Source organism: Homarus americanus, unplaced genomic scaffold (genome assembly GCF_018991925.1).
Source record: "Homarus americanus isolate GMGI-L3 unplaced genomic scaffold, GMGI_Hamer_2.0 scaffold50564, whole genome shotgun sequence".
NCBI classification, from domain to species: Eukaryota; Metazoa; Arthropoda; class Malacostraca; order Decapoda; family Nephropidae; genus Homarus; species Homarus americanus.
The window spans coordinates 4,988,844-5,015,267 of NW_024715014.1; the positions used below are offsets into that span (position 1 = coordinate 4,988,844).

At 37.9% G+C, this 26,424-nt stretch overlaps 3 protein-coding genes across 5 annotated transcripts; 2 read left to right on the top strand and 1 right to left on the bottom strand.

The window, feature by feature from the left end:
• Positions 1-2,076: 2,076 nt before the first annotated feature.
• Positions 2,077-3,646, bottom strand: LOC121854424 (pro-resilin-like). The gene is made up of 3 exons (XM_042349099.1): positions 3,589-3,646; positions 2,894-3,183; positions 2,077-2,457 (listed from the first exon to the last, which is right to left on the bottom strand). The coding sequence occupies exons 1-3, from the start codon at positions 3,592-3,594 to the stop codon at positions 2,292-2,294; spliced, it is 462 nt and encodes a 153-aa protein (XP_042205033.1). The 5' UTR covers positions 3,595-3,646; the 3' UTR covers positions 2,077-2,291.
• Positions 3,647-6,436: 2,790 nt separating this feature from the next.
• LOC121854435 (pro-resilin-like) lies at positions 6,437-8,743 on the top strand. The gene is made up of 3 exons (XM_042349109.1): positions 6,437-6,507; positions 7,291-7,502; positions 8,425-8,743. Exons 1-3 carry the CDS (start codon positions 6,502-6,504, stop codon positions 8,582-8,584), a joined length of 378 nt encoding a protein of 125 aa, XP_042205043.1. The 5' UTR covers positions 6,437-6,501; the 3' UTR covers positions 8,585-8,743.
• A 1,668-nt stretch (positions 8,744-10,411) lies between these two features.
• LOC121853926 (crossover junction endonuclease EME1-like) lies at positions 10,412-25,951 on the top strand. Of its 3 annotated transcripts, none has more exons than XM_042348331.1 (11): positions 10,412-10,552; positions 12,286-12,379; positions 14,094-14,266; positions 15,091-15,194; positions 18,403-18,594; positions 19,391-19,546; positions 20,244-20,422; positions 21,347-21,475; positions 22,771-22,902; positions 23,867-24,056; positions 25,723-25,951. In XM_042348331.1, the coding sequence occupies exons 2-11, from the start codon at positions 12,327-12,329 to the stop codon at positions 25,897-25,899; spliced, it is 1,485 nt and encodes a 494-aa protein (XP_042204265.1). In that variant the 5' UTR covers positions 10,412-10,552; positions 12,286-12,326; the 3' UTR covers positions 25,900-25,951. The 3 variants fall into 3 exon arrangements, with proteins under 3 accessions (XP_042204265.1, XP_042204275.1, XP_042204280.1); XM_042348341.1 differs by having other exon boundaries at positions 10,430-10,518; XM_042348346.1 differs by lacking the exon at positions 10,412-10,552 and adding an exon at positions 10,598-11,919.
• Positions 25,952-26,424: the final 473 nt, after the last annotated feature.

The window sequence follows — 26,424 nt, forward strand, 5'->3', positions numbered from 1 at the left end:
TGTATCTCATGTTTGCCTTGTCACTCAGCACTCGTTGCCGCCTGAGTCACGGGATGTGGAGGTAAATATTCTTAGACTGACAGTATATCGTGTAAAAGTGTCTGTAGAGGCACCAGTAAGTGTACAGGGGTCACAGTTGCGTGCGGGAGCTGCGCCATTATCCGCCGGGATCTGTCATGTGAAATGTGACAGTTATGAGAAGGAACATTTTGGTGACGATGAGAACTACTTTTATGTTTTGTGAAGAATGAAATACAATACTGATCTAAATGGGATTGGGAAAGGAAATAAAAAAAGGGAAATTAAATAATAACATTTTATCAAGTCATCTCACTCCCCGAGATGTCGTAGCGGACGTTTGACTTTCCTAATGTGAAGAAGTCAAGGGTAGGAGTTTATGCCTCAAAGTGTTGGGACTCTCAGAGAATTACGGGACAGTTTCGCAATAGTTTTAATACTATTACAGGGATACTATGGAAGTCTTATGTGACAGGGTAAAAAATGAGAATCTTTGAGAATACGTGGCCAAGGTTGAGTACTTCGCTGATCAGACCGGCTACCACCCCACCGTCACCTACGAGGGCGAGGCCACCTTCCCTACAGGGAGAGGTCAAGGTGGTGGTAGTGGCGGTGGCTCTCAGCAGGGCTACTACCAGTAGGTGATCCACACTCATCTCAGCGGCTCAATCCGGCAGTAATACAAAGTGACAACTCACTTATTCAACAACTCGCGTTTCTCTTAGTTCTCTGACGTATTCTATTTTACATGTATAATTCCCTAAAAGGTTTACTGATGCGAGGTAATTTGTTTGGACAGTGAGTTGTCCTGTCACAGATCCTTCCATATGGTTTCAGGGGAAGGCTGAGTGCGGTCTGTCTGGATCCGGAGTTTATCAAAGAAGAGTTCCTCGTGGGTACCATCAAATCACCTGTTCTCTTCATTTGTTTTTTTGGAAGATGTTCCTACATGATCCCTGAATAAAGGATCTTTGTCTAGGTCGTCGTATATTTTATTTCTTGCTTGTTCAGTTATATATGGTGTCTCTTTGCGGCTGAAGCCTCTCAGTCTCTTAACTCGACGCCAGAACTCTCCTGGGTCATAGTATGTTTGTGAAAATTGTTCTACTATTTCAGCCCATTTGAGGTTTGCTTTGCTGCTGAGATGTTGTTTTTATTTCCTCCCGTGTTCTTCTGTATACATTGTAGTTATCGGTGTTCCAACTATGGGTCTCGACGCTGTGTTGTAGCAGTTGGAATTGGTTGGTGAGGACAATGAGTTTTGGAGTCTGTTGTGGGTGTGGGAGTGTTCTGGTGCGTTTGGGAAGGGTGGCTTCTTATTAGGCTGTTCCAATGGCTTCACACCATATGTTGATTTCTTCGTCTATTTTGTTCACCGGCTGAATGTCTGTAGGATTGTCATATACTTGGCCTCAAGCTTCGTTTTAGCTTTTTATCGCTGAGTAGTTCCCAGTTGGTCCACTAGGCGAGCCTCCTTAGTGGAGCTGGTATCGTTATTGGTATTGCGGAGATGGTCATGATTATAGGGAGGTGGTCGCTGGAGGACCTTGCTTAAAGAGGTAGTTTGTTATTGCTATGTCTGGGGTAGTGGCCGAGTTCCTGATGGAAAACGTAGGGAAGTCTGGGCCTATTAGCTGGGCTCTTTTGTCCGTTTTGAGGCCAGCGAAGCCTCTTCCAACATTGTTGGTTGTCCTCTTACCATCTAGTAGAGGATGTCTGGCGTTCATGTCCCCGTAAGGCAGGTACTCCCTGCGTGGTGGGAAGTAAGTTGTGGCCAGTATGATTGGTCCTGTGGTCAAGTTGATTTGAATAGCGAGAGTTTCAGAGAAGTCGTCTATAATTGCGTGGTGGACATTTCTATTTATGGCCATGGCCACACCATCGACTCGGCTCCTCTGACAGATTTTGTTTATGGATCTTGTAGACAATTACTTTACTTTCTTCGGTGTCTATACTAATAATAATATTTTTTTCATAATATAAGTTGTATATGATTTTATGTTTACTACGTGCTAACTTCATCATGCCATCTGTGGGATGTTGAACTGCTAAAACTGCTTTTAGTTTTTATTTATATTTTTTATTTATTTTATAACACGTCGTGAAGATCTTATAACAATAACACAGAGAAATATTGGCTAACAACACAGATAAAAGTAACAGGACAGGAGGTGTTGTATGTTGAAGGCTTAAGGTGCCAGCCGAGGTCTCAACACACGGCAACACGTATCCTTCACTGGTCTAAGAGAGCCGCTGGGAAGAGTGTGGGTCAGCTACTGGTAGTAACCCTCCTGAGAGCCACCGCCACCACCACCACCACCTCCACCCCCCGCAGGAAAGGTGGCCTCGCCCTCGTAGGTGACGGTGGGGTGGTAGCCGAACTGATCAACGAAGTACTCAACCAGCTGACGGCGACCATCAGGCAGCTGCACGTAGTAACTGTGGGAGAGAGGAGGTGAGTAGTGGGAGGTACAACAAAACACAATGACGAGCATTTTAAAAGAAGAGTTAAATTGTGAACATTTAAATAAAAGTAATAGTTTGCCTGTAGACGGAACTTACTACTGAGTGGATAGGAAAATAAATATCTATTGTGGTGAACTGAGTGAAAGATGTAATATAAGATGAGTGGTCGTTTTATTTATAAGAAAAATAATAACTGGACAACGTTAGGGTGAGCCAACACCACCATTATGTAGATACGAGGAGAAATTCCCAGAAAACTATAAAAGACATTTTTTCTTAATATTTAAAGTTATTGAATAAAAAAGTTTATATATCGAGACGTGTGAAGGCAGCTGAAATAGTAATGTCATAATCACTTCATATCGAATACAAATATTGCAGCACTAATAATGTGGTAAGGTGAATTTACCTGCCCTGGGTGTTGTCTCCGTCCCTCTGTTCCTCGTGACCATAGAAGTTGCCTGAAGGAGAGTCGTTGACGTCCCACTGAAAGTTGTACTGGGCGGGTGGGTAAACAAACTGGCCTCCCGGTCTGCCGGACCCCTGGCCGCCATATGAGGCAGGTGCAGAGGCTGACGGACTCCCTTGCCCGCCGGACCCCTGACCCCCAGAGACTTGTCCTCCGGACCCAGGGGTGTCATAGCCGCCTTGGGGTGTTGCTAACGCCACCACCGCCACCGACAGGAACATAACAATTGTCTAGAACAGAATATATAAGACCATTGCGTGAGAAACAACGCCAGTAACATCCGGTATGGAGCATCTTGACGTTGCTAAATATTTTGGAAACACCGTCAACATTTAATTTTATAGACAATCGAGCACAAAGATGTAATCAGTGTTCACGGTGAGTTGTCGACTTAATTATTCTCTAGTTATTCCGTAATTGATATTTCAGGTTGACTGTTTTTAAACCATTCTTGCACAAGGACATTTATCAAGCATGTGATTCACACATCATCGATTATAATAAATAAAGAAAATTTATAATTTTTGGTAATTTTCCGTCAAGGACCTGAGACCGTATAAGATTCATCAACTATTAACATGAGTCCAATACACGAGTGAGTAGTCATTGTGTGTAGTGGTGCGGACAACAAGTACCTTCATGACTGTGTCTCTTGTGGAGGTGTGAGCTCAACTGGTGTCTGTACATCAGTCCTCAGGTTTATATAAGTGACCAACACGGGCTGATGGGCGGGGTCCTCCCTTCTCTGTAGTCAGGATCCATCACACGCAGCGAAACATAAAACATATTACAAACAACTGGTTTTATCAGAAGATAACCCAACTTAACTGCCCACAGCACCAGCTATCACGCTCACCACTTCCACTCGAGAAAATTCTTCAGAAATATTATATAAATTAAGAACAAAATGACAACATCTCATAAAACCATTTCACATAACTTCATAAATAGTATATAATTATATCCAATATGTGTAGGTGTGTACATCTGTGACTGCGCGTTATAACTCTTATCAAGTTTTAACAGTTATATAAATGATCTGGGATATATACAGCCGTACAAACTGTAATTCATTACCTATTGTGGTTTAAGTTTGGTATCATTTGTTTCTGTTTGACTTCGACCTTTTATGATAAATATTGAAAATTTTATAACATCCTCTCTGAAGTGCTAATGCCTTGAAATCATTTGTATTTTAATAAGCCAGATATTTAACACTGTTTTAGAGAATAACAGGCCTGCTTACCAATTGTGAACGCATTTAGTTTGAATATATGTACAGCTACTGTATATGAACAGCTATATTTAGAGAAAAGGGGCGTGCCTTACGGGCCAGGTTAGCGTGGAAATACTATAGGTTCCTTAAGCCCATAGTGGGAGTTTTACTACGATGTAAACAAACACACAGGTGCCACATCTAGCAAACTGCGCCAACCACTGTATCAGGTATAAGTGCAGACTATTGTACCGGAAACAGTTGGTAGCTCTGACGTACTGTCCCGGATACAGATCTATAACTACAACAATTAAGGTAAATATATTTATGCCGCTGTTAAAGAGGAACTGATGAGTTGCAGCAGTGATAATATATATAAATCAACACTGAAGGGGGTCAAGATATGGAAATTATTTGAACACTCCTGAATATTTGTTTAGCTCTTAAGGTCTTATGAAGCTTTTGTGTTCTTTATGTATAAAATAGTGAATAAGAACATAAGATTAACCCAGTGATATTATCAGAACATTCAGCTATTCACTCGGCCTTCATTACCAACAATGCTTGCCTTTAATGATAGTTTTTTCCAGATGATAACAAAAGTGACCATAAATTTCTTCATATCATCTGATCGTGAAACATAATTATCTTTATAATAATTAATATAAGACCTCAAAGTGTAGTCATATACTTTATACATTGTTGGAACCTTCCTCACCGAGCTCTTGGCCATACACAATAAGTATACATCTTATCTGAGGTGACTATAATACTCTTTCAAATCCTTGGCTTCCAGCATGACAGAACTATGGCGTTACTGACCCATCAAGAGAAAAGTTGTATATAAGTTGTGATAATCTATGTCTCTGTTGTGAAGTTTCAATCATGTGATATAAATATACAAAGGAGATGTGATTATCTATATGTAAAGGGGTTAATCAGTGATAAATATACGTACAGTTCTTTGTTAATACGTCATGTATACTTGAACATCTTATTTGTAGGTAGAAAGTCCATTCTATCATAATTGAAAGATATACATTAACTTTATCTATTCATGTATAGAAGGTGTACATTAACGTTGTCTCTCATACGTGGACGATTATAGTCATGCAGTCTGAGAGAGAGAGAGAGAGAGAGAGTCTTCAGTATTGTAAGTACTGTGATAGAGCTTCACTCTCGTCAAAACCTTCACCGCTGTTCTCACTTTAGTAGCATCATCTCCTCGTCATAACTTGCCAACAGTACACGCTGTATCGATAAGGACCTAAAAGTGTTTAATATACAGCCAAGAGTTATCAACACAATGATTTCAATTATCAACTAAACCAAAACAATATTAATGAGGTATAAAGTCAATTAATAACAGTAGTCGTAGTTGACCGTTATTGTACTCATCATATTTTGTGAAATTCAACAATTATCGCGACAGGTGAAAGATTGTGTAATAAATACCAATATTACTATATGTATATTTATTTGTTTAGTGATAATATTGTGGAGAAGAGAACACCGTATACCTTTCGGTAGTCATGACACAACATAAGTGTACATGTTACCAGTTTTTGGGAGACTCATTCAGCAAATTCCTCACTTTCCATAAACATTTTCCTTTCTATCATCTCTGCATATCCACAAGATGTTTCATGCAGCGTCTAAAAATAAATACATGAAAGCATTTTTGGGTTCGAAATCTTAAATCAAAATTTTATATCAGGAATTATTTTAATATAACAGGTAGCGTTACCACTGACTTGTCGAGACTACGATTAATGCGTCCAGCATGACAACCTACAGTGTACAACGTGTTCATGCCGTGCTTGATATATATATATATATATATATATATATATATATATATATATATATATATATATATATATATATATATATATATATATATATACACAAAACCCAATCCAAACTTATCGTAACCTAACCTAACCTACTCAAGGTATAATGTGCTATATTATGATAGTAAACGACGCCTTTAGCGGAAAAAACAGCAAATTTGACCATGTAATATACATTGAGTTAAAGCAACAACAATAAAACGTTATCTCTATTCGGCAAATAATTCAGCTGCTTGTTAAGGTTTAATCGGTGCTAACTATCGCTCCATAGATTAGTTTACAATAATATGCTCTAAACGTTCGTATTTTAATTATATTAAATAATTTAATATTTTGAGATGGACTTACTGTAAGGTTTAGTTGTGACGTCATCAAGATAAAAAGCCCCGCCCACCTATCGTAGTATCCGTGGCTCATATATAGCCGGGAGCCGATGTCTAGACACCAGTTGAGCTGAGACCTTCACAAGTGACACAGTCATGAAGGTACTTGGTGTGTGCACCACAACACACTTGACACAGCACTTATAAAGGACTCAACACTACTCAGTGTCTTGTTTACCTCTTGCAGTACAACACACACGGCACCAAGCTGACTCACACCTGTAATATATATATATATATATATATATATATATATATATATATATATATATATATATATATATATATATATATATATATATATATATATATATACACGAGTATGTGTCCTGTGTCTCGTAATCACCAAGACACATGACACTATATGTGTCCTGTATCTCGTAGCCACCAAGACACATGTTACTATATGTGTCCTGTGTCTCGTAGTCACCAAGACACATGACACTATATGTGTCCTGTATCTCGTAGTCACCAAGACACATGTTACTATATGTGTCCTGTGTCTCGTAGTCACCAAGACACATGACACTATATGTGTCCTGTGTCTCGTAGTCACCAAGACACATGTTACTATATGTGTCCTTGTCTCGTAGTCACCAAGACACATGTTACTATATGTGTCCTGTGTCTCGTAGTCACCAAGACACATGTTACTATATGTGTCCTTGTCTCGTAGTCACCAAGACACATGTTACTATATGTGTCCTTGTCTCGTCCTTAGTCTCGTTAATTTATCTCTCAATAGTAGATCCTCAGAACGTTGCACTTGACTCTCGTCTTCACTGAGATATATTAAAGGTATTCAATAACAGGTAGATTAATGACATTCTTCCACGAACATTGTTAATTATCAAAAGTCGCCAGATTATATTCTTACTTCTTCAGACATTGGTGTTGATCCTGACGGTGGCGGTGGCGGCGTTGGCGAAACCCGATGGCGGCTACGGCGGCCAGGGTGGCGGCGGCGGGCAGGGAGGTGGTGGTGGGTTCCCCTCAGCACCCGCCCAGTACAACTTCCAGTGGGACGTCAACGACTCTCCCTCAAACAACTTCTACGGTCACCAGGAGCAGAGGGACGGCGACAACACAAAGGGCAGGTGAGTCTACGGTCACCAGGAGCAGAGGTACGGCGACAACACCCAGGGCAGGTGAGTCTACGGTCACCAGGAGCAGAGGGACGGAGACAACACCCAGGGCAGGTGAGTCTACGGTCACCAGGAGCAGAGGAACGGCGACAACACCAAGGGCAGGTGAGTCGTTACACCTCCACCCTGATGACACCGAACCATCAAACAACATAAACAATCTTAATACCTTTTTTTTCTTACTTCTGAAAAGTGATCATAACAGAGGCACATGATGGTGCGCCTCCATGATAATTACATTTTTCTCAAACACTTCAGCGACATTCAGGTGTTAGAGACTTGTAGTAACACATTTATTTGTTTAAAAGAATATGGGTTTGGTAGTGGCTCAAAGGTGTTATTGATCTATGAATGAGGTTTATGTCTTCTAGTAAATAGGTGCAGGGAAAGAAGAGACAAGCAATGGAAATATGATTTGGATTGGCGTAGCTGTAAGGACCGAATGAAAATGTGGACTTATTGTTACTTTAAAGAATCACCGAGTGGAATTATAATGTTTTGTAGATGAAGCCAAAGAAAAGTGACATCGTAGCATCAGGACAGGACGATGCTTTAGGTTGACCACGTTAGTACTTCTATGGATAACTGAAGCCAAACTGTTTACTACTTAATATAAACAATTCTCTCTGGTTAAATAGAAAACTTCATGGATCTTACTTAACTGTTCCTCATGTTCATCAGAAAACTCCTTCAAAACTCTCGGCGTCTTTCTACTGTACTGAACAAGTCTGTTTTTCGATAGATATTTAAGTTCTCCCTTCAGCTTCTGCAACTGCACATAATTATCTAGTAACTGAAAAAGGTTATTCCACGAGGTAGTTAACTTCTGCCATTAACTGGACACCTGCCACTACTCACTCCCTCTCTCCCTCAGTTACTACGTGCAGCTGCCTGATGGTCGCCGTCAGCTGGTTGAGTACTTCGCTGATCAGACCGGCTACCACGCCACCGTCACCTACGAGGGCGAGGCCACCTTCCCTACCGGGGGTGGTGGTGGTGGTGGCGGTGGCTCTCAGCAGGGCTATTACCAGTAGCTGACCCACACTCATCTCAGCTGCGAAGTTTTTCTAACTGTGTAAACCTTGCCTTTGTTGGTCATAACTAAGGAGCAAATGTTTGGTAATCTCACATCTCTGTTGTTGATACTTTTTTCGCGTAATGTTTTGTGATATTCATAAATCTCCGTTTCTGTTTTTCCTGTATCATTCTTCCTAAACAAGAAATATTGTGAATGTTGCATGAAGAGAAGTTATTTATAAGTACAGATCGTATCTTCGTTGAGCTTAAACCTTACAACAACAAGCGAGAATAATCTTGAATCTTTTTTTTTTGGGGGGGGGCACCCCCCTACATCCTTGTGTAAGGTGAAGCGCAGAAGCGTTTACAGCTCCCAACAGGGAAGCATGCTAAGTTCATGCTTGACCTTTATGTCTCATGAGTCAAGGGCGTAGAAGCCTGAAGAGTCAGTGGTTTTTTATGTCATCAAGTTATTGGAAGCTCCAACAACTCCCTGAATAAGAATTCCCAACTTTCGACTGACAACAGGTACATCCATATGATGGATATGATCATATGACCTCTGGAGTCATAGTTTTTCCTTGTACAGCAGAGGAGTCGGTGTGGCCAAGCTTAACTTATGGAAGAACTAAACATCTTACAGAAGATTTTCATTACATGATAATACACTCCTATTATTATCGGTGAAAAAGAGTAAATCACAACACTGCAAATTCATATAAAAAAAACCTGTCCAGAATTACAAGTTCAAAGACCTTTTTTTATTGACGAAATTCAAAATGGCCGCTACAGCTAATTTATCAATACTATTTTTGGCCATATCCCAACTTCTAATTGAGATAAAGACTTAATTTTGGGGCCAAAATCCATGTATTTGTAGTCTGAGAATCTGTTGAAACACACGGAAATTTAATATGATATCAGTCTCATGCAATTATTTACAAAAATATGGTCAATCAGTTTCATCAATCAAACAAATATGTTATACACAGCTAACTCATTATAATGATAATACTTGTTCCACAGTCTTGCAACAGCTCATGGTGGCAGATTGTTCCAAGAGTTTACAACTGTCACTTCGAAAAAGTTCGCCCTCACAGTTTTCTGAACTTGCGACTTCTTCAGCCTTGAGCTGTGAGTTGTGACAGTGTGTAGGGCGGGCGTCCGCCAGCTCCAGGCATGGACACTCGTCTGAGTAGTGCCCTTTGAGATGTTTATACACCTCAGTTAGGTCCCCCTCCCCTTGCCCGTCTGTAGTATAAGCTAGGCAATTGCAGGCGCTCTAATCTCTCTGGGTAGCTGAGGTGCCGGAGTACGGGCACCAGTCTGGTGGCCCTCCTTTGGACATTTTCAATCAAATGACAGTCCCTAGCATATCACTGGGACCAGACAGGGTGACAGTACTCTAGGCGGGGAAGCACCTCACTCTTGAAGATCGTTACGAGGGACGGTCTAGTTGCTTGATTTCAACCTCTCACAATGAAGGACGGGTTATCCATCATGATGTGGGTAAAGGAAGGGTCATCCACCTTCCTGCTGCTGACTTACTGTTTAAGAATACTAATGATAAGTACCGTGCCTTGTTATTCCTCATTTTACGATATCATCGCATGGATACTGTGATTACGTTATTCTGATGAATAAAGAAGAGTACAGTATATTTATATTTTTGTATATTTTACTGAACAAAAAAAATTGTATGCAACGTATGTGTTATAACATTTGTATACAATCCTCAACCATCAGCAACCAGATTTGAATAATGAATATTGTTTCGTTTGCTTCTATATACTAAAATATAGTTACCCCTAAACATATATATTCTAATCAAAGAAAAACGTCTATGGTGATACTGTGTTTAAACGAGCCCTTGTCCTAGACCCAAACACTCTCCCTCGGTCACCAGTCAACACCTATAACGTCACTAGAACACATTTAAAAGCTCGACATTGTAAAGTTTGTCCAAGTGAAGGAAAAGCCTACACGTAAGCTTGTCATATAATGAAAATAAGGAAGTGCAATTCTTTGGGTTCCACTCTTAGTAACATCCCTCGTCTACTGCCATACTCTCAGTATTTCTATTCACAATAGCTACTATTCGCATTATGTTCACTGTTGATCCTACTGTATGTCTATTCAGTAACCATAATACTGATTAACTGTACGGGAGAAAATAAGGTAAAATTATCGTTTCGGTCATCCACCTATTTGGATTATATGTTCAAAACACCAAAAACCTAACCTAACCTAAACTTTAAATCCTGTAATTCGTTGGGTGACCAAAACGATAATAATACCCCTAACCAATGTAATGTAACCTAACCTAACCAACCTAATCTAGCCACAGAACCCAGGAACTATATCTAACCTAACTGGGTGGGCTTTGCCATCCCGGACCCCCCCATTTCTGGTGGGGGGCTTGGCCCGGGTGAGTGAAACTAAAGTAATACTGAAAATAAGGCACAGTATATTGTTAAGTTCATTTAGAATAGCTCAAGATATGGAAATAGTTGAACAGATGGTTAGCCTGTGTTTCCAAACGGTGTAGTCTAAAATTCCCCAAATCCAGGGGCAAAAATCTGGTACTTGCTGCCACTATGTGCAATCAAAGTTGAAACAATGTTTTTCCTATGGTTTTTGATGTGGAAAAAGTTTTGAATCTAACCAAACCTAACCTAACCGGAGGGGCTCCACATTAATTCTATGTTCTGGGTGTGTTCCGCTACGTATGAACATATATAATAAAATGTTCAATATCTCTCATACATAATTAATACCAGAAATGCCATTGAAGAAAAGTGTCATAGAATTGCCCAAATACCAGATTGAAACTATTAAATTCACGAGATTCGTTTAGTGGCAACAAGTGAAAGGTAAATTATCATACTTAATAAAATGTTAAATATCTCATATAGAGACGTGAAATTACTCCCATTTGATGAGCGTTCACATTATTTTTACCTCATTATTTCCCTCTTTTTTGCCCTACCCACCATTAAGTAATTTATGATCAAGGGATAGGCTAAAAAGAAAAGAAACTACAATGTTGTTGCTTTGATTTTATTACTCAGTATCATCCAAACAACATCTGAAAATTGGGTGCAATTCCAGAGAGTTCTTCCGGTAATAACGGTCTCCTCCACTTTTGTCTACCCTTTCCACAGTTGATATTAATTAATAAAAACAATACAACAACTTTTTCCTTTAATTATATTTATTTTTATTTTTTCGTTTTCTCTATGTATGATCATAAATCGCCTGTAGTGGACGGGGCATGAAAGATGAAGGAAATTGCAGTGTAAATTGTGGCAAAAATGGAACCTATTAATACCTGGACCATCGTGAGAATAAGGTATATCAAGCAAATAAATTAGTTAGACTTACGCCAAGGTCATTCACATATATTGTCCGTCCCTAGTTAAGCTCTTCAAAAGTGAGGTGCTTCCCCATTTGGAGTACATTATTGTACTGTACTGTCATCCCACTTGGTCTCTGAGATACAATATGTTTGTTTTAAATGTTTATAAAAGTAAGAACATAAAACTTTATTTAGGTGTTAAAATTGGTGAGGTCAGTTAGACTGTACCATCCTGTACTCTCAACAAGCTTGCTTATTTTAGGATCTGGCATGACCTTGGTCCAGGGAATTGTGGATATGAGAGATTTAAGTTTTAATTGGTGGCTTTGGCATTATAATACTAAATAACTTTTTTTCCAGGTTGAAATACAGGACTAGTGGATGCAAAGTAACTTAGTGACATGGCAGCTTCTCTTCACACACTCTCTTCATCACATGATGACTCTGATGACAGGTTAGTTCTTGTGAACTTATGGTGTTAATAGATTGTTTAAAATTGCATAATGGAAACAACTTGGATATTATATTACATAAATTCCTTTAGCTTTAACAAGATTACAGTATTACAGCTCTATAGCAAAATAATTGTGAGTTGCCAGTTTGGTATAAAAAGTTTTTCGATATAAAACAAATATGAAGAACTCATCCATTACAGAACTCTGGTCTGTATATAGGTATCCAATAAAATAATAATAATATAATAATAATAATAATAAACGGTTTATTAATAGAGTTGCAGCCGGTGGCTGAAAATATACAGACTTACATTTGATTTAGACATAATGATATTACATGCATTGAATACATTTACAGGGCTGTACAGTACATAAATCAGGAGTTGTTTATTATTTTAACAACAGATGGGATGGTGCTATTCTTATATCTATCGATGCGGGCTCTTTTGGGCTGAATTTTGTTGTAGTGGTAGACTGCGCGAGTTGGGCGGGGGGCTGCCGGTGGCAGGAGGTGGCGATGACGAGGGTGGTGCATTAATTGGCTGCCAAACCTTTCCAGTGCTTGGTAGTGGAGGTCACTGAGGGATGGCATTTCCAGGGTGGAGAGAGCGTTGGTGTAGCCGGAGTATTCTGCGCCGAGCATGATTCTGCAGGCCCTTTTCTGTACCTTCTCCCTTGCTTAACAAATGTTCGAGATACAAAAATTTGCTTATATGAATTTCCTAAATTAACTTTCTTACTGATGATTATCATTGATATCAATTGAAATATGGCTACTGAAAAAAATACTATTAATTGAGATATAAGTGAAGGTGAATTTGAAATATTGAGTGATGAAGAAAATTATGGATTGGATGAGAAAAATGAAACAAAGTGAAAGTGAAGGACCTGGCACATGTACAACATGCTTCTTGCACATAATGTATGTAATTGGTTACAGGGTAGTACTGTACTCTCTTATTTACATGAGGTATTTCACTTATGGTTGATGGTGAGTAGCATGAGTATAGCACTATTTATGCAGTATGATGCACACTTATTCAGCACGCCATTTGAGTTCTTTCTCAACTAAATTACACTACTGTGTAAGTTCATAGAACTAAGCAGCTTGAATGCAGAAAATGGCTTGCACAAAAAAATTTACTTGGATTCCTTACTTAATTTTTTTTAGTAGATAGCTATTGTGCTCAAAAGTTATTAATATATTATTAATATACAATTTCGGATGATTACAATGATACCAAATACTTATGGAATAAGTGAGATAATTTATTTTATTAATACTTGTCAATATGCGCATCTCGGCTGTTGCATTTGGGCAGCAAAACTGCTGTACTTCGTGGGTTAACTCACCAAGACCACAGCAGAAGATATACAAGATGGAGTAATGGGAATATAAACATCTTTGTTAGCATTTGAACTATGAAGAATATACAGTATAGCTATTGTATATGACTGCCACCTTCCCAACAGATTTAAATACTGTATGATGGTACATGAAATTGAAATAAAATACGATACTGTATTACCAAATTACTTTGAAAATTTGGTTGGAATATAATTACTGTATGTACAGTACTACTGTACTGTACTGCTTGTCAATTTGATGGTACCTGGAGACAAATTCAATAAGTCTGTATACGGTACTGTAACCCATTTTGATGATGATGCTGTATTTACCGCTCTTCTTTGATAAATATAATTATCTTTCAGCTTGCCTGATCTGGAAACCCGCTTGAAGCCATTGTTGGTACAACCTCTTCACACCAAGCCAACTTTTTACACATTAAGCAGTGATGGGGAGAGTGATTTTAATGAGGAAAATAAGAAAGGGATCGAGAATGATGAACCTCTTGTCATTAACACAAAGTTAAAACGAACAACAAGTATGTTATTATAGTACCAAATTTTTGTTCTAGAAAAGAAAAAAAATTATTTGTTGTAAAACCTTGTTCTTGTTCAGAAGGAATTCTTTTAAAGTTTTGGAATTGGATCACCATGTTAGGAGATCTTTGTTATTTTGTCACCTAAGTCTTAAAGCGTCAGTCAATATCCAGTTTATCCCCTGTACAGCTGCAATTGGGGATTAATCAACAGATTATCCATACTTTCCCCTTATAACCAGAAGCTTTTATAAAGGGTCTTGGGAAATGTAAACCACCATTCACCTTTGAAGCATTTGGGTCATTGCCATTTAATAAGTTTGTATTCTCCCAGTAGCTTGTTCTTTTTTATAAGATTCATCATCATCAATGTTTTACAATGTGTGTGGGTTAGCCACTGTTACCTGATGGCAGCCCTCCATGCTACACTGTCTTTTGCAGTCTCTCCCCATGTCATTCTTGTTCTGCCCTTGGCTCTCCTCCCATCCACATTTAAACTCATGCACCTCTTGACCCAATTGGTCTCATCCATTCTCTCCACATGCCCAGACCATCTCAGCCTGGCTCTATGCAGAACTTATGTCAATATTCTCAATACCTAGCCACCCTCTTAAGTCCGAACAGTGTCCCATTACACATCCACCTTACCATACTCATTTCAACTCGCCCAAGTCTACTTATGTCATCCTCTTTAACTGTGCATGTTTCACTGCCATTCAACATCACACTTCTCACACTAGCAGCATACATTCTTCCTTTCACTTGAAGAACGTACCTCTTGTCATCAATAAAGGCAGCAGCTCCCTAACATACCAGGTACTTTGCAGACTCGGTAGTACCTGATGATTTCGAGGAGGAACTACCAGTTATCCATGAATTCACGTTCTTGACCTCCAGCTCCAGAGTTACAACTGATGGAAATGTAGATACGGTAATTAGAAATTTGAATTGTTGTCTCAAACAAAAATCTGAGTTTTTGGGGCTTGGAATTCATTTATGCTGATATTTCAACTAGCTCCATTTGTCTCCTTCCAGCATTAAGTAAATACAGGCATCCCCCACGTTACAAAAAGGATGCATTCTTGAGAAATTTTCTGTAACATGAAATTCTGTAATGCAAAACAAATTTTCCATTAAAACCCATTATGTACAGTATTTGCAAATGTGTTCCTACAGAAATAATTTAGCCAAAAATTCATAATAAGTAATAATTATAAATGAAAATAAACCTTTTAGACACATGTTAAATGGAAAATTTGATATTTTAAGATACAATGCTACTATGATGATAATAAATAGAAGACTTGAATTTAACTCACCAGAAATGATGTTGACTACTGCCTGTGGTGGTAGTGACTCTGAGACCTTGCAATGGATGTTACTGGGAGGGAGGAGGGGAGGCAGTACTGTTGCCTGCCTCCCCCTATAAATCATCTGATAAAGGGTAATACACTTTACTAAGATACTCTGCTGTCACACTGAGAGGGTGTAAGGCTCACAAATTACTCACTCTCAGATGTAAACAAGACTAGCAGTGTGGATATGCCACATATCCATGATTGTTGGTAAACATTAGTGCCATGAAAACAACGTAGTATTTTATTTTGATGGTTTTTCTCTTTGCTAATTGTTATATTAAAATTTTGAAAATTTTTGTTTTGTACAGTACTCCGAATTTAGTGGTTATAACCTTCGAACTTCGTAAAGGTTAATTTCCTTAACCTAAATGTATACAGTCGACAGTAGAAGCTCATCCTAACTAACCTGCATGATGTGAGGCAGATGATCTGGTAACACTTTAAATTACAATTATTATCTAAGATTTATGATCGGAGATTGACAAAGAATACATTTCTTGTATATAACTTAAATAGCATCAACATGAAAAATGTAGAAAAATAATATCTTCTTTCCTTTGGAAGACTCCATTTAAGGACTATGTTTATATTTGGCTCAATTTCCTTGCGGTGGGGGGAAAGAGGTTATCCTTTGGTCATATTACTATGCTTATATTTAGAATAACTCTGTATTTGTCTGTGAGGGGGATCTTTGGTGTCCACTAACAATTAGAATTAGTCATTTTGGAAGTATTGTAATAGATATTAAGATGCTGAATTAATTTTGAGTATCACCATTAGGTGCAGAAACATCTTTTTTTCAGATGCTAACTCTTCAGCATATGAGCATTCATTGTCCAAGGAGCAGTTTTGATAGACTTGTCATGGAAGGAATTGGTTACACTTTCCAGCTCTTCTTCTGTTGCAAGATGAGATTGGTATGTTTGTCCAACAAACCAGATCTGATTCTTGGGCATTTTGGGATCTTTTTAAAAAAAAGTTTTGGAATCCTGGCTCCAAGAAAGATGCAGGGAAGGGTTCACAAGTCCCTCCCTTTGGCCTTGGTACAGACCTATGAGAGACTTTTTGTTTCTCTTGGGCATTCACTAATGTGAATCAATCTCTGATGTTGTCAACAAAGCTGACTCTTGGGCTTGAAAGATTTTTTGGGCTTGGAATTGGATAGGGATCCTTTCATTCCCTTAGTCTGGGAGAAGTACAGTAGTTCACAGTTAATAACATAAGAATGGAGGAAACTGCAGCGGCCCTATTGGCCCATACTGGGCAGCCCCATTTAGACCCAACCCCTATCGCTCATATATCCATCCAACCTATGTTTGAAGCTATCCAGCGTATTCGAGTAAATGATGATGTTTGGTAAGTTGTTCCACTCATCCACTACTATTTCCAAATCAATGTTTACCTATTTTGCAGCTAAATATAAATTTGTATAATTTAAAACCATTGTTATGAGTTTACTCCTGGTTGGATAGTTTGAGTACCTTTGTAATGTCACCTTTGTTTAGCCCTGACTTCCATTTATGCACCTTGATCATATCGCCCCTCGCTCTACGTCTCTCAAGAGAGTGCAAATTAAGATGCTTTAACCTGTCTCTGTACTCAAGGCTCTTAAATGCCCGGGATTAGTCTTGTCATTCTCCTCTGAATTCTTTCTAGGGATTCTATATCCAATCTGTAGTACGGTGACCAGAATTGAACTGCGTAATCCAAATGAGGTCTCACAAGTACAAGATATAGCTTTAGGATGACCTCGCTAGCCTTGTAACTAACACTCCTTTGTATGAACCCTAGTACTTTGTTAGCCTTGTTTCGAACAAATACACATTGTTTACTTGGTTTAAGATTCCTACTTATCATTACTCCTAAATCTTTCTCACAGTTGGATTTCTCTATAACATCATTGTTCATCTGGTATCTGGTTTCTCTGTTTACATCTCCTAAACTAAGTACTTTACATTTGTCCACATTAAATTTCATCTGCCATTTTTCAGACCATTTGTGCAACCTTAATATGTATAATATAACACTGAAGGATTAAAGTTTTCTTAGGATTTGAAGAGGCTTGTCTCTGGATTCAGTCCTCCATGGGTGAAGGAGGGTTTGGGAATCAAAGAGAGTGCACCTCTCAGGATACCTTCATGTTCCTCTCATGTAGCTGGCATGTGTGGCACTTGTAAACCTGTGGTGCTCTTTACCCTTTTTCCTAGGATGTAAGGTGCAAGTCATGCTATTATGTGGGGTTCATGCCTCAATCCTTCCCACTTTATGATAATCAGTTGACTAAGAATGTTAAGGGGGTTGGAAACTAAGGGTCACTTGAACCTAAGGCCTGTTGTATAGCCTTCATGGGTTGCATGGTGCATGTACAGTGATGTGATGGTGTAGAATAAAAGCTCTCACTTTTGGGTAGCTGTTTCATCAATGTTATGTCCTTCTCTGTTGGGGCTGTAGTTGAAGCAGGGCAGATCATAATTCTAGTTTTATTGAATTATGAAGCACTGTACAGTATATCCCAATTGCACAAGGAGAGAGTTCCTGGAAACTTGGGGGATTAATCCATATGCATGTTGATGTAAGTATATGCATCACCTAATCCATTGCTTTAGTTATAAAACCTGGGATTTTTGGATCAATCCTCTCATGGTTAACAATCATTACACATCAAAGTGCATCACAGCAGCTTCTGTTATTATTATTATTATTATTATTATTATTATTATTATTATTATTATTACAGTATTATTATATAGTCAACATTATTATTTTCATTGTCATTGACAGAGAGAGGAAAATTTTTTTTGCCATCCTCAAAAAAAATTTCGGTCAGAAATTGTTAGGGAACAGAAAAAAGACAACCGAAAGCAGCGAGAAGCCGCCAAACAGAGACGAGCTGTTGAGAAAGCCGAAGCCAAGGCTCAAAGAGATGCAGAGAAAGCCTATAAACATGCCATGAAGCCAGGAGAATGTATAAAGGTAAGAACTACTTTAGTATCAGTGAACAGTTCTCAATAATTCATTTAAATTTGTCTTGCATTATACTGTATCTTTCAGTGAATGTTAAGTCTTTGGTGTAAATGTTACCTTTCTTTGTTTAAAAGAATTTATTAAATAAAAATAAGAATATGAACTGATTTAAATGGCAATATTATGTCATGGAGAACTTTGAAGTAATTATATATATATATATATATATATATATATATATATATATATATATATATATATATATATATATATATATATATATATATATATATATATATATATATATATATATATATATCATGTAGATCCACAATGAAAACATGGATAAGATAAATCTTGATAAAATCAGGGAAAACAACGGAGCACCTTAGCTTTTCTTTATTCAAGACATCTTCAGAGGCAACTGAAGTTGCCTCTGAAGATGTCTTGAATGAAGACGAAAGCTAAGGTGCTCCGTTGTTTCCCTTTTCCCGTGTGATTTTATCAAGATATATATATATATATATATATATATACTGTACTGTACTGTACTAGTTTTTCTCATGATAGTGAATGCAGCCCAGTTGGACAAGTCACCCAATCCATGCCATGCTTGTTATAAATACAATTTCAGAATCATTTCCTAATTTTTTTGAAACTTGAATAAGAATTTGAGTGTTTCTTCTAATATGAGCATCCTGTTCTTTACTCCTTTCTTAAAATACTGCACTGTATTCTACAGTAAATCATTTTAAAATTATACAAATTCTAATTTTAAAGTTATATTTCTGTTTTGTGTAATAAGCACGTAATAGTCCAGCTGGACCGTCAGCTGCTGGAGCTTGCAGAAGGAAGCCAAGTAATAAGCCAACTACAGACTGGAGGCATTCGCTACCGCATTGTTGATTCTGCTGTTGCTGCTGCTGCAACAATAGTGAGGGTTGACCCAGTCACTCGACAGGTTTGTTTATTTTGCTCTTTACTTAGATTTATTTTCCAAAATGCTATTTAAAGTTTAATATATATATTATAAATGTACTGCATTGAGCAACAAGCGTGATCCTTTTTGATAGGTTGAACTTGAACTCTTGTTGGAATATACAGTAACTTGCTGCCACCCTAGTACTGTATGCCAGCACTGATTGTTGTTCCCTATTGGACACAAAGCTTGATGCAAATCTAGAATCTGCTGGCAGGGTTAACCAACCCATAAAACTAGGGGTTGCTGTGTACAGTAGTTAACTGCCTGAATAAACTATACATTTTATTGCACAGTTTACCATTCCTGCAGGGGATATTTTCCTTGGCACGACCATGATTTAGGATATGTTTCTGGGCCATTCAAACTTTACCTCAAAACACCTACAGTTGAAGTACAAAGCCATAGAAATGGACAGAGTACAGTACTATACTGTAGTGACCAATAAGCAGTATAACCTCTTATCTTAAAGCATAGGAAATAATGGTATCATTGAATAAAGAATCTTAATAAATACATTATAAGAACCTGACAGTAGATCAAGACCTGCAGTATATGACTTTGTATACTTTAATATGAGCCATGAAGTTTGTTCTTCATTGGCTCCATAAATGCATTTTAACTACTTAATTCACTAATGTGTTTTGTATGTATCAGATTTTCTATTTTCCCCTTACAGGAAACACCAGCAGAAGAAGCGGTAGTTATAATGGCTGTAAATGATTTTGTTGAGGTAGTTAAAAAACAAGTGTACGAAGATGGAGTGGAAGGCTTATGCCACCAGTCCCGCAAGTGGAAAAGGTCATTTAACAATGCCAATTTAACACTTGTTGTTTGTGGTGTTGAAGTTTACTTAAGGTTAGTACAGTATATATATATATATATATATATATATATATATATATATATATATATATATATATATATATATATATATATATATATATATATATATATATATATATATATATATATATATATATATATATATATATATATATATATATATATATATATATATATATATATATATATATATATATATATATATATATATATATATATATATATATATATATATATATATATATATATATATATATATATATATATATATATATATATACATATATATATATATATATATATATTTGAATTTTTTTGCCTTTCTCAGTTCATTTGAAAATGACCAAGAAAGCTAAGAAGACTACCGACTTATTCCCTTAGAAAATTGTTAGGTCCAGCCCCCCAAAAAAGAATCATTAGATTTTCCATCGCTACAGTTTGAAATGCTAGACGAAATGCTTTGATGTGATCCCCAGTGCATCATCATAAGTTGGTACGCCTGCTCGCCATATCAATAACAGCTAGAGATAGGAGGTAAAGTTGAGGGAGGAAGTCATCCTGTATGGCAAACTAGATACTTTATATTACTTCATCTTATTCCTCAGAGGAGTTGGTAACTGAAAAGAATTCATTTTCAGAATCGGTAACACTGTTCATAGCGTCAGCTGTTGTGGTGGTGGTTGCGGCCAGGACATGTTAGTGTGAATCTGTATGTCTGGTATTTCTCAAAAGCTAGGGTTCAATTTTACAAGAGATATATGAGAAACTCAGGCTTTTTTACCAAAAAATCAGGGGTTGAACTATACTGTATATGGTAGATTTTTTATGTATTTCATCTAGGATGCAGGGCAGCTGGGCACTTGTTGATCCCCTGACTCTTAGTATTGGAGTAGCCCACAATAGCTGGATCCTAATCCTCAACATTTATTCCTTCAGAAATAAGAAGACGCACAGCCAGCAAAATTTCCGATCTGCTGTGCTAGGAGGGACTACAAAACCAATGAGAGGAAGAAAACAGAAATCTGGAGGTGAATTCCATAACAGCACTGCAACTTGTGTGAGCAGGTAAAAGTATGGAAGTAACTACAAGGGAGATTCTTGACTTGAGGTAACCAAAAGTTAGAATGTATAGTATAAGGTTTCCTACATCTGACGTGATGAACTTGCCGTCTTATGAGACTTGTAATTTGTTCAGATAATACATCACTTAAACTCTTCTTTACCGGTGTAAACAAACTTATCCCTCCCTCATACCGCACTTCTCTTCCAGACTACACAGTGCGAGGTGGGTGTTATAATTATCCCTGTACCCACACTGTTTATTCATTGTTAATTATTTATATATCTACAATCACTAACCCAACAAAATGTAGTTCCCATGAAAAAATATAAGTAAAATAAATTATGGTATGCTTTCATCTACAGCCTATATATTATACTAAAATGTTCGTAGTTGGCAAATGGATGAGTATACAGTATAAGTGTGAAAATTATAGCTTACATAGAGTAATGTTTTGTTTATTACCTTGTGAGTGATGTACTGTAGAGTTCTTATAAAAAAGCGTCTGATCTTTTGTCTGCAAATGGATCTGATAAGAGCGTAAAACAAGGAATGGAGGGGCTGGGGAGGGAGGTGGTGAACCTCTGTTGACTGATAGCTTAACAGAAGTGCTTCCACTATTAATGTCTTCACTATTATCTAACTCTTTTTCAGGATTATAATCACGGTCATATTCATCTAAAGTGTCTTCTGAAAGATTATTATCACTTTCTGAGTAATGTTCAAACTCATCTTCACTATCAGAAGTGTCTAATGGTGCCATGGCTACGGAGAACAAAGTATATCCCACGGTAGGAAAGGCATGAGAATACTGGCCACCAGCTTGGCATCAACTACATATTCAAACATTACATCTAAGGGGGTTACTATAATACGATTTTTCAAAAGCAATTATTTTTTGGGTGCAGGTAGTCATTGGTTATTTCCAAAGACTTTGTTGGCATAATAAAAGAGTATTGCCACCACCTGGTGTAAAAATAAGGCCCAGACCATGCTTACCTTGCATCTGAAAACATCCACTGCTTAGTGTGGTGCATGTACTCACGGTCAGCTGTCACAGTATGATTTGGATGCTTACACGGATAATACACCTGTTCCACATAACAAGATTTTGGTATAGGTTAAAGGTTTGTGTAGCCAGGCAGGGGCATAATATGCACTACCATCAGCATTTTTTCTCTCATTAACTTGAGGATCATATTATTATAGTATACTGTAGATAAGTGCATGACTGGTCTGATAATAACTTCACTCTTGTGATTTTTGTACAAAATGATCTCACTTCATTTTTGATTTTCAGAGTTGACATAGAGACTGCTCTTGTGACTGCACAGCTTGAGTGTGGTCTTAATCACAGGTTAATGGCAGATGCCAGTGGAGTTGCCACTTTCATCTTGCAGATTACCAAAGCTGTAGCTGAAGCACCTTTCAAGTAAGTCCAGGTTACCAGGAACAAAACTTGTGGCTGGAATCTAAAAATCTAATAAGTAAAAAAAAAATAAAATCCTTCACTATCATACCAAACTCCAGCAAGGCAGAAACTTGGTAAGAATGCTTACCTTGGGAGCTGAAAGTTAGAAGTACAGTTCCGTTTAGAAGTTCGTTATACACTCGCGGTAAAGGGCGCATAGCCTGTTGCACCCTTCCTGGACGCCAGATCATTATGCTGACCCTCCCACCAACACACAGAGTGGAACAGACAATGGAACAGTTTGATTCGAATGAAGACTCATCAAAAAGAGATAGGAAGGATATGAATATGAGTATTGACTAACGGTAGTGCTGATGGATGATATAGATGTGTTAATATACAGTACTGCTTACCAGAAGAAGAACACCATAATGTTAGGAATGTATATATTCTGATATCAAAACACAATGGGGAAATTGGTTTCGAATGAACACTGTAAGAAATAGTTGAACAGAGCTCATAATCAAGAGTCTTCAGTGTATTCATTACTTGAAGTTTTCTGTACAATACTCTCTCTCTCTTATTACTGACCACCTACACACGTTCACTTCTCACACATACACACCCATGCCCTTCATTTATCTTATTCTATAGTTTTATATCGGCTCTAGCTGAAGCTAATCCATCTCTGCTTCACTAAAATTATGATTTAGTTGGTAACAATAAAGATAGTGGTGATGATGATAGGGGTGGTGAGGGACATTGTGGTACCTGTAACTGAAGGAGTTGGATTTTTTTGGAGATAATTAGGCATAATTATCATTGCTAAAAATTTGGATGTGATATGGGATGATGGAGTACATTTAGCAATGGCTATTCACTGAACTTGTGGGTGAGGTAGTAATATGTTGAGTAAAACTGACACAGAATGGAAGCTTTCACAGTTGTATGTTGCTGTTTTGATGTGTTTTGTATCTTTCCACAGACATGAAAAAGGTGAACCATCATTTTCATGGTATGCAGAAGGTAGCAGTATAAATGCTGTGAAGATTGATAAATCAGGAGTTGGATTACTAAAGCTCTGGCACCAACAGCTTCGGCAGTTTAACAATGTTGGTGTTGAGGTTGCACAGGCTATTGCTAGCAAGTATCCTTCTCCTTGTGCTTTACTGCAGGTGAGTGAATGAGACCATAGAAGTACAGTAGTCTTCCAATAATGCAAATTAGGGACCGCTAGGGGCCTGTATTATTGTGTAGACATTAAACTGTGACATATGTTTACATGTTAAATATACCACTGCATCTGAACATCAGGAAGTAGACACTAAAATAATTTAATACACACTATAAAGAGCTAAGTGAATTTATTCTACTCAGAAAAGTATCTTCGTTGTCACTCTCTCATGATGAGCCTGATCCTGGTATGGAACAGGCAGCCTCAGGTCTCACATCTGAAGGCAGAAGGAGGTCATAGGAGGAACAGGCGATTCCTTTTTGCTTCCTATTTCTCTTCATCATGGAAGATACTGCTTGAGGAGATCCATCCCGGCAGGGGGGGGGGGGGGCACTGTAAGTCCCCCAGAATTTTTAGGAGGAAATCTGACCAATATCATGGGCATTTTGAGGCCATTTTCAACCCATGCGCACTTGATATCAGGAGATATTCTGAGGTCAATTGTAATTACTTTTTACCATGCAAATATGCCTGATTAGAATACATTAGGGTCGGGAAATATCGCAAGGTAGGGTCAAAGGATGTTCGCCATATGCTAAATCGCGATATATAATTACATGTAATCAATGGGGAAAATAGGGTTAGGTTCTGGAAGGCAATAAAAGTGACTAAACTTGACTGAACGAGTTTATTTTCTTATGAACTAAAGCACCAATGAACACTAGACTCGGGAACACCACCCTAGACGTGTCTGTATTTCCATTGCCTCATTCTTTATCATTGGACTCGATATGGCAACTTTACGGCATTGCCTGTTTTCAAGAGCTGAATCAGGAAGACTGTGCGGGCGAGCGTGAATGCGTGAGTGAGCAGCCACTGTGGCGACTGGTGAGCAAATAATGCATTTGTTTGCCCTGGCGGTACATTTGAAATATTTCCTGCCCGATTTCCCTCACGAAATAAATAGAATTATCACTACATATTGGAAAATGTCGATAATTTTGGTAGTCGCGATATAAAAATCTTCATAAAAAATTGCTATATATCCCGACTGTACTGTACTGCATTAAAGATAAAATAGTGGAATTTTCTGATGAAAAGGGGGAGTCCAGACCCCCAGGATTCTCCCCCCCTCCCCTGTCAGTTAAGATTACAGTATATGATTGAGCATTTAAAAGGAAAATTTTGCCCCCACTTTCCTTCCTTTGTTATGAGGGACAATAAGTGTGGTAAGTAACAATACATTATGACAATTTTTCTAAATCTAACATGGCCCATCAATAATTTATCACCAGCAATATACTGGTGCTCAGCATCTCATTTTAAGTCACACAGTAATAGAACCAGCTCGTGGTTCTGCCTTGCTAAGTTTTTATTGTTCATAACCCCAAAATATTTGGATCCAGGAATTTAAAGTATCCAAAGTTATTGTTTTGTCTAGGACATGCAGGGTTGGTTTGACTGGTGGTCTGATGTATCAAACAGTGGCCCCAAGTAACTATATGTCCAAGTCTCTTGTTTGGTTGGAGGAGGAGGAAGGTTCTTGTACAATACGTATATAAATTGTATTGTTGGAATTCTAGAATTAATGACAAATTTGTATTACATATCAACACATATGTAAGGTAAAATACAAAGATACTTAATGATCATAAATTTCTTTACAGTCTTACAGGAAGTGCCTCATGCCACAAGAAGCATCACTTCTCCTTGCAGATATTCCTGTACGAAGGGGAGCTGGTCCACTTACATCCTCAAGAAGAGTTGGTCCAGAACTGTCCAAGAAGATCCATTTATTTCTAACCACAAAAGATTCTGAAGTAAGTTTAGGACAGACAACATGAATCATCATCAACATTGTTGGAATGTATTTTAAATAATAAAGTTTAAACTTTTCTTTGTTCCAAATTTATTTACTGCTACAAGAAACCGGGTGTAGGTATTATTTAATTTCCAAATTTTTTTTTTACCTTGTTTCAAAAGGGAGATGTGCATATAGAAGCAACACACATTGATTCGTACCTTTTATCCAAGTGAAGAATGGATTAGCTTAACGGGTAGTCCAGGCACTGACGAGGCGGCTGGTGCCAATGAAGTTGAGACCACTAAGTCTGAGACCGAGACCTGGCCTTCCAAGACTGACACCGTTCACAATTTTAGCATTTATGGATCACCTGAAGAGTATCTGCCCAGGTAGTGTCATGATGGTTAAACCTCAAGTGGAGTATGTTGGAGGGGCTAATCTTCAGGTGACAACTAAGGTGTAGTGTGTTGGGACCAAACAGAAGGAAAGAGGGAGGTTGAGGGACACTGTAATAAACTTGTCTTTTATGAAGACTGAAAAGCAACTTAGGCATGGGCAGCAAGAG